Source organism: Tachypleus tridentatus, chromosome 1, assembly GCF_004210375.1.
Source record: "Tachypleus tridentatus isolate NWPU-2018 chromosome 1, ASM421037v1, whole genome shotgun sequence".
In the NCBI taxonomy this organism is placed as follows: Eukaryota; Metazoa; Arthropoda; class Merostomata; order Xiphosura; family Limulidae; genus Tachypleus; species Tachypleus tridentatus.
Window position 1 is genome coordinate 56,401 of NC_134825.1, and position 9,412 is coordinate 65,812.

The following is a 9,412-nucleotide window of genomic DNA, read 5'->3' on the forward strand; positions in this document are numbered from 1 at the left end:
AGTCACTAATTAAACGTATTTTAATTATATCCGTAATAATTTGTCTGGAACCAAATGTATAGTAATTATTCACCTCGTTTAGTTTTTATTCAGATCTATAAAGTTAACTTTCATTTATTTAGAGGTTATTTTAAAAGTATCAGTAGCAGTTTAATCACTTAATTGTTTAAACGTTTTCACGTCTTTTTTTAAGTTTTCACAAGCAATGTTTTAATCAATTTAATTGTATATATATATATATATCAAATAACAAATATATACGTATACTGACAAGTTTCACTTTCATAATTCAAACTTATCAGTCCTAGATTATTCCGTAGAAGATAAGCACGTGTAGATCGAGTGAGGACTCGGTGGTCGCAAGGACACCTTTGATATAGTAGAATTGACGTGTTATGTTATGGTATGATTTCGACATACTTTTGCAATAATGACGATGTATTTCAGAGAAGGGGCACATAATTGAGAAATTAAGAAAATGTGTAAAATAATTTATTTAAATAAATATCACACAAATTATTAGTTGTAGTGCTACTATTTTTAGGCCTATCACATTATGAACTTTTTAGAATGTACGAGTGCAGTGTAAGACAAGTTATTAACTTGCACGTGTCGCTGGATTAGTACTACCTCAGCTTGAAGTTTAATGTCAGTGCTGGACAAGTGTGAATTTATATTGGATATTGAAGTGGCTGGACTAAAAAGTTGAAAAATTCATCGTTCCTGCAACATTCATATTTTATATAGCAATTCCAAGTAGGAACTTTTTTAGAAACGTTACACAGTATTTTACACTGTATCTGTTTTATATATTTTTGTCAAAACGTTTTATTATATAAATATTATATTACGTTAGTTACATTAAAAATCTTTCAGTTTAAATTTAAACATGTTAAGAATATAATTGTTTAGCATAAACAACTTAACAATAATATTTCATGTAATCTAAATCCATTTGATAAATTTTAGATTGTTACGAGTAATGAAAAGAATATAGATTCATTGTTTGAGAAAACTTTCATTCTTAAAAACAAAGGCACTTTTGTGTTAGATTAGAATTTATAATTATTCAACAGTGAATGTATTTATATTTATGTATTTATTATTAGTATTGTTATCAATATACAGTAAAATTTGAAGAATTATAGAAGCTTCTAATGAGAATCAATTGTTTTCAAGACAGTTACAAGGAAAAAACTGAACATAATTTCTTACCACTGTTATGTATTTGTTTATTTTAATCAATGAAGGCTTTTGGGACTAAGCTTGTATAATTTCTTTTAATTGTTTGAATTGTGTTGTTTATCAGTATGATCTTTCATTGTAGACACTGCTTTTAATATGTATACATAAGTGATAATTGTATTACATCACTATCAAGTGGCAGTCATTATTTATTAGTACATAATAATCTTAACAAAAATTATTAACTGGTTAAAAAAAACAAAATTGTCATAGTTAAATATTTTGAAGCTCAGTTGAACCACCAGTGTTTGAGACTCACTAGTAAAATATATTTACAGTACTCAGTGTTACAAAAGATGATTGTTGTAGCTGTAATGCAACGGGTGTTTGTACATTTTCACTTATCTGTAACTGCTGAGGTAAAATGTGGCACAACTGAAGTAGTTGGTTGAAGCATTTTCATGGTAAATAGAAGACAAATCATCATTACAGGTTTTTTTAAATAGTGTTATTTTATTTGTGTTATGTTTACTTTATAGTATGTGTACATTTTCATTTGGAAAGGCCCCTTCTGGTTTTAGGGCTAATAACACTAAGTTCCCTGTAGTGGGCACAGTATGGATAGCTCATTGTGCATAACACAAATTTAGTGTATAAGAAGTCTCCTTAATTTGTCTAAATAAAACATAATAACACATTAACCACAACTATAAATGGTGTACACATCTCCTCAACCTCTTGAAAGATCTAGTTTAACTAATTAGACTTTTCTGTGAGGTTCCTGTTAAAATCTTATAACAAATGAAAATGGTGAGGGTACATCTCAAGGGTTTGCTAAGTGTCATTAAACTTCAGTTTAACGATATATGTATATATATATATATGTTTTTTCATTATTGAGACTTTACTGGAGAGATTTGTAAAAATAGCTGTTTAGAAGAGTAAAATGTTTTTTGTACAAATGAATCAAAAGAACAAGTTTAGACCAACCAAATATTGTGTATGTTACCACTAAGTGCAGTAACCGAGCCAGTCTGTTCCATTGTTCTACCATTGCACTACTTGTCCAAGTATCATGATAACATCTTGTTCAGTTTTGAAGGCAGACCTTGTTGCACTGGTTGATGTTTTCAGTTTGTGCAAGTTTGCCTCATTTAATTATTGAATATTTACGTTGTATATTGTTTTAACATGTTTTATGTGAAATATGTAAAAACTAAATAACAGTTATGTAGGTTATTGCGTGTCCATAGTGCACAATATGTGTAGTTAGTGTACAGAAGTGTTCTCAGCTGTGAAACAGTTTCTTTCATTTCTCTTCATTTACAGGTGTTTGCTTTCATGTGGACAGTACATGTAGCGTGTTCCCATTTTCTACGGTAGAGGTAACCGACCTTGCTTGTTGTGAGACAAGAATATAGGAAGTAAGTGAAAAGTAGACAAAAACAAATTTCTTAAATATATTTTAATCTGTTTGTTTTAAATTCTGTGTAATTTATTTGTATCGTCAAGCACGAGCAATGAAAACTGTGTTAAAACTGGTTACTGAATATCTGATTTTATTTTTCTGTAGAAACATGAACAAACCAACAAGCTTAGACTGACAAATGGTTTAACTTTTGACACAGGAACATTTCATTTGGGAGCCTAATTATATTCATGTTGTACTATTTTATAATAATTACGATGTTATGTACTTCTTTAGGTAAGGTTGGAGAGTATTGATGGAAGTCTGGTGGGTGATTGTCATTGGCAAGTAATCCTGGTCTGGTCATGTGTTGATTCTTAAATATGTTAAAAAATCACCTGTTAGGGTAGCTGTGAGCAGTTTAATTATATAAAAACATTTTTAACATGAAGATCTAATAATATTGGTATCATTAAATTGCATCCACAAGGTGAACTATAAGTTTTGATTTATTGTTCTCCATAAAAAAAAAAATTAAGAGTATTCTGATTAACTGTGTATAAATAAATAATCTGTATAAACATTGTGTGTGCATAAATCAACATTTGCTATATTAATCATTAGTTCACGTATGGATGGTTGTCCTAGTTGTTTTTCTTTTGATACTTACATTTGCTGAAATAGGTCAAATGTGGATGTCTGTGATATTCTGTATGTTGTCAAACTTCAGAAAGATTATTTAGTTTTTTTTTTGAGTCAGTAATGAAACTATATATGGGATTAATCAACTCTGATGTTCCAGTTACAAATAACTGTTAGTTATCATTTGTTGTTACTATTTGTTTCTCCTTAATAACCAGGATCAAATGTGTTTAATATTTTTATGTTTGTGTACAAATGCAACACTTAATTAGGTTTTAATTACTGAAATAATACTTCTGTGTGGACTTTTTTCACTTTATGAAAACTGCCTTATGTAATTAGAAAGGAATATTATATATATATGGCACCTGTACCTGTATTATGTCTATCATATTGTAACTGGTTTGATGAGTCCTGGCCTTGTTAACACTGAATCATGCACATATAATGTGATTTTACACATCACAAGATGTTGTTATTTACCTTCTAACTACATCTTATTTCACGGATTGTTAAAATAAAATTAATAAAGGTTAAATTTCAGCCTCATCTTGTCACACTCACTGGGTTGTTCTTGACTTTTTTAAAAGATAATTATCTGTGTTGCCATACTTAAAAATAAATTTTGTTTTCCTAAATGTCGAGGTTCCTAAAAGTTACAACACATTGTTTTTAAGAAATTTAAAAAAACTCACCATTTTAAGTTCATAAATAACACACTAAACAAATTTAAAAACATATTCAGAACTACTGCTAATGCAAAACCATCTGTAATGTGTGTTATAACTTGAACAAGACCCAACAGCTGTAGGGAAAAGTTTTTGTCTCGTCTAGAGTACTTAGTATTGGAATAGAAGTGTAGTGTTAGCATTTCTCAGTCGTAGATCATTGCTGATCAGTCAGAATCATCTTACAGGTTCATGGAATTTCACAAAAACTTACAGAATATTCCCACATAAACCATAACAGATTTTAATTCTATCCCAACAGTTTATTTAGTAAGGCAGTTATGGAAGTACCTGTCAGAATTATTTTCATTTTGGAAAATTATAACTTTTAACATTATAGTTAAACTTTTTTTATGCCAGAAAAGGCTTCATTATTTTTAAAATAAATAGAAATGACTTGAAGTATGAAATATAATTGAAAATTTAGGTTTATATTTAAAATTATATCTTATTCCATTACAATTTGCATTTTACCTGTTTTAACATCACACTGATAATTAATGACAGTAATTGAAAGAAAAGATAAACTTCACTGATTGTACACTTAATACACAATTTTATGTATGTTTACTTGAAAATCACAAAGTTCAGGAATATTTATTTGTTTATTAATGGGAAATACAACAGTAATCAAATGTTCACACAAGAAAGGTTGTCTCGTATGATGAGCTATAGTTTTGGTTGTATTGGAGACAGTCTAACCTTATATGTTTACACACAGTATTCGACCTGCTGACTGTACCAGGACAATTCTGAGAATGGAATACTGACGATTATGAATATTTACCTTCCAATAACTCTGTGATCCACATGATTGCAGGAGCTGCAGCAGGTATTATGGAACACTGCATTATTTATCCATTAGACTCAGTGAAGGTACGATTTTATTTATATCTGTTTAACCCTTGCCTTGTCTAGATTGTTAATATACACTCATTCTTTCTATCTTGTATTTCTATAAAGTTTACTGATTATATTACATTTATTTTCTTAGTAAAATTGTTCTATTTTTAAGTTTTTAACGCTACAAATTATTTTATTATCTTGCTCTCTACATGTGGTTTTATTTCCAATTCTTTATGTCGTGGTTTTTGTTTATTCTGTATTTAATTCTAGGCACTGATAATGTAAGAGGTGTAATATATTGTGTATTCTAAGGGCCTCATTAATATACTAATGTATACTATAAGTAATGCACATTGCCATGTTTGTGATTCAGTAAGTATCTGTTAAAATAATTGGCTTGGATATCACTAACCTTACAAAACTGTGTTAAGGTGATACTGTGTCACATGTAAAAGAGCTGTAAGGGCAGGAGTTACAAAAATCAAGGTGAAACTCTAGGTTTTATTTTCACTGTTTCTCTCCAGACAAGGATGCAGAGTCTTCAACCAAATCCTAAGGCCACCTACCATTCACTATCAGAAGGTTTGTACAAAATGGTCAGGTTTGAAGGAGTTTTTCGACCTGTCCGAGGAATGAGTGCTGTAGTTTGCGGAGCAGGGCCCGCACATGCACTATACTTTTCTTGTTACGAAAAAATGAAGCGAGTTTTCAGTGGTACTGAAACTGGAGCCCATAGTCCAGTTTCTCAAGGTAAAAATTTGTTACTGTGTCAAATTGTCTAAATTTTTTCCAGTTGCCTCAAGATTCTAGCATAAGAAGTCAAGATGTAGTAGTTTACATCTTTTAAATGGACAAACTATTGATAATCAGTGTAAGGGTAAAAAATAACTTAGGTTAAGAATCCAGATTGGCTTCTTAAAATGACATCTGCAGGTACATCTGCAGAAAGTTCAGGTTTGATTCCCACCAGCAAGCAAAACTCGTAGCTTTGAATTTTAACTAGAATTTATTAGCCCCCTGGTGTGTGTGTGTAAATTGTAACACTGAAACACATATAGCCTATAGTGTAGTTTTATTTTCAGTATTGTTGAAAATGCCCTCAGTAAGTCTGATGGTTTATACAGCTAATACTTTCATTTTAATGCACATAGTGGAGACTAGACTTGCAGACTTTAACAACAATTTATTCTTACACAATGAATAAATTTAGTAAGTTTTACAGGTATCCAGTTCCAGATGGTATACAGAAAATAGCTGAACTATTCTTATATCTTAAGTAAATTAGAACTTTTAGTTTTCACCTTTGGAGAAAGCTGGGATGTTAGGTGCATTTGTACATCCTAGTGTGTATACATGTCAGAAAATGTATTTCTGGCAAACAACATTTTTAAAATTTGTTGGGCGTGAAAACACTATGTCACTCAATGCACTTAATTCTTGAATAAGATGGGCATATAATCCTAGGAAGTAACAAATTCTTAATAAGATTTGGTGAACTTTCCAAGCTGCTATTTATGCTTGAAACTTTGTTTACAGGAGCTGCTGGTTGTTTAGCAACATTGGTCCATGATGCAGTGATGACTCCAACAGATGGTAAGATGACTATCTTTGTGTGAGAACGTAACTGATGTGCGTAACCCTAATTATGTTGATTCTGTTATGGTAATAACAGTTAATTTATATCAGAATTTTTACAAAAGGTGCTACCAGTAGAAAGTTATAGATGTTCTAGGATAGGAGTATATGTTTTAGTGGCATGTATACTTTTTCTAATACGTATACGCTTAAGCCTTTTGTGTGTGTGTGTGATTCATAGTTATATGTTTGGATTAATGATGAACTAACTTCAATTTTCAGTTATCAAGCAAAGAATGCAGATGTTCTCTAGCCCATACAGAAACACCATTGATTGTGTGAGAAGAATATGGCAGAGAGAAGGTGTAAGAGCATTCTATCGCAGTTACTCCACCCAATTGTCCATGAACATCCCCTTCCAGAGTATTCACTTTATGACCTATGAGTTTATGCAAAACGTAACAAATGAAAAACGGACGTACAGTCCCACGGCTCACATGGTGTCGGGGGCTGTAGCTGGAGCATTTGCCGCTGCCGCGACTACCCCACTGGACGTGTGTAAGACTTTACTAAACACCCAAGAACGTGAAACTCTTCATGTGATAAAAAAATCCCACGCTAATGGCTTATTTAATGCAGCAGTGACCGTGGTACAAGTTCAAAGGTTTGAAAGGCTATTTCCAAGGCTTACAAGCACGCAGTAGTTTCACAGGTGCCCTCAACGGCAGTGGCATGGTCAGTTTATGAATTTTTCAAATACGCGTTTCAGTGTAGACACACTTTAAATGACCAAACTGTTGATCAATCAAGCCCAACACCATTGCAGGAAGATCTCTACCAACAGCAGCTACGGGTACTATTGGTGTAGCTCCAACACCCATGTGAAAGGGTAGGCATAAATTGTTCTAATATGATTATAGTTTATTGGTGGTCATGGATTGCGCTGTTTGCTACATCATTCTTGTTTTCTTAATTAGTGAACATATGTTGTCATTATGAGATATATGCTATTGTATTCTAATCAGAACTTTAATATTGCCATGATACAATAAACATTAGAATATTGTCATTACGCTGTTATAATACAATGAATACTAGAATATTACTCTATTTAAGACCTCAATAATTTGATTTAGATTACATGAAATACAAAGTTTACTGTTCTTGATTTGACAGTATTGTTAAACAGTTCTGTTGTGTTTCTAAATGTTTCACTGACATCTTTTATCAGGTTGAAGTTATGAACTAGCTTGATAAACCACAGTGCAGTTTTTTTAGTCAGATAATATTTATAACATGTCTCTCTTAGCATTTCTAGTTCTATGTCACAGTTCCTGGTGGGCTGCTGCTCAGTTCAGTTCTGCCTTTGCTGTTTTATATGATTCTTAACACACTGTGTAAACATCCTTCTCAAGCCTGGCTCTGAAGGTGGAGCAACTTAAGAATTGTGTTAAGAAACATCTCTTAATTTTGTACTTATAAATTTTAATGATGAATTGGTGGTAGACTATAATATTAGTTTTCCTACTTTTATGTGTAAAATATTGTCTGCTTGATATAAAAGTTACTATTGAATTTTGAAGTTAAACTGTCTAAAGCAATGGGATAAAGAGAGAGATAAGTACTGTAACTAAACGTCATAAGTTTTAACATATTTGTAACTTACAGATTCCTATCCTCCAGCTAAGCTCTATAAGGATTATTAGTATCATTATCTCTGTGATCACTGCCTAGTAAAAGGATCACTTTGCAGTGAAACTGAGGTGAACTTATAAAACCAGCTCAAGAATTATGTTATGTGCCTTCAGTTTAGTGGTTAAGTCACAGTATATGTATTGTTCATTGATTTACTTCTAGTATCAGTGTTTAATCCATGGTAAAATGACAGAACTTCTCACTATCGATTGGTATACTTGTTAACAACAATCTTTTTTCTTTTCAGTTACTGAAGTCAAAAGAAGTGGAATGTCTAAGGGGGAATCGAGATATTTTTTAAACATCTTACAAAGCATTTTCTTTTCTAATTCAGCAATGTGTTAATTTTTTTTAAACACGATAACTTGTCAAAGGTTATTTTTCAAATATACAATATTTTAATTGTCCCTTCAGTTTCTTTCTGTTGTTTTGATTTAGAACTGAAACAAGAATAGCTAAAGTTTTCTAAAGATGTGTGCCTTTCTCAAGAACATCTGCCAAAAGAGTAAGGTTTTTACAGTTCTGAAGCTTGCTAGATAACAAGATAATAAACCACATGTAAGTTGTAAGAAGTAATTTCCATTAATAGGGTAAAGCCAGAAAAGATATGAGCTGTACATAGGAACAAGCAATAATCAGTGGAGCTAATTGTTTAATTATGATTACCTTTTCCAAGGCATCATAAATTACATTGATAGTACATAATAAGACCTGAAATTTTCCTTTACTGGCAAACTTTAGGAGATACTTTTCTACAACATGAAACCATCATTTTGTCGACACCTCTGTAGTGGTCACAGATTAAGTCAATTTACCAACAGGATTGCTTTCAGTAATTTTCAAGAACTGGTTGTTTGAGTTACTCAGAATTATATGTTTAGTTATTAGCTTCTATAAGCACATGGCATTGATTAGTAGAAATTTTCTTGGTTCCTTAAAAAAAGAACATTCCTTTATTTTAAAAGTCATTTATTAGCAAAAAGATGAAATTTGCCTATAAGAGAAATGTTTGTACTTTATCTGATGTGTTAATTCTTTATAAATAAATAAACGTATATTTAATGTTTGTTTTGGATGTGTGCTAACATGCAGAAGGTGGTAAAACATGACCTATTACTATTCTATACCCAAAACTTCCACCTAGTGATGTTTTCTGTAAATGTATTTGAGTCACAGAATTACTTTTTATGGTTCAAAGTGCTCTCTTGTATCTTTAAAAATATTAAATACCCTAAACGTCAAAACGTTGAGTAAACTACTGAATAAATCTTCTGCTGCTTCAAAATGTAAGAATTTTGATTTAAAAAAATAATTACGCTTTGCCAAAACATAG

General features: G+C 31.3%; 1 protein-coding gene and 1 long non-coding RNA gene across 2 annotated transcripts; both read left to right on the plus strand.

Moving 5' to 3' along the window:
- Positions 1 to 471: 471 nt before the first annotated feature.
- Positions 472 to 2,910, plus strand: LOC143226398 (uncharacterized). Its single transcript, XR_013014609.1, has 3 exons — positions 472 to 756; positions 2,515 to 2,609; positions 2,891 to 2,910. It is a non-coding gene; the product is annotated as an uncharacterized LOC143226398 (long non-coding RNA).
- A 1,821-nt stretch (positions 2,911 to 4,731) lies between these two features.
- On the plus strand, positions 4,732 to 9,141 carry LOC143226350 (mitoferrin-2-like). The gene is given in 7 exon segments (XM_076457248.1): positions 4,732 to 4,839; positions 5,334 to 5,559; positions 6,346 to 6,402; positions 6,667 to 7,034; positions 7,036 to 7,083; positions 7,085 to 7,273; positions 8,327 to 9,141. Coding segments are annotated over 6 exon segments (933 nt in total). The 5' UTR covers positions 4,732 to 4,773; the 3' UTR covers positions 7,253 to 7,273; positions 8,327 to 9,141.
- Positions 9,142 to 9,412: the final 271 nt, after the last annotated feature.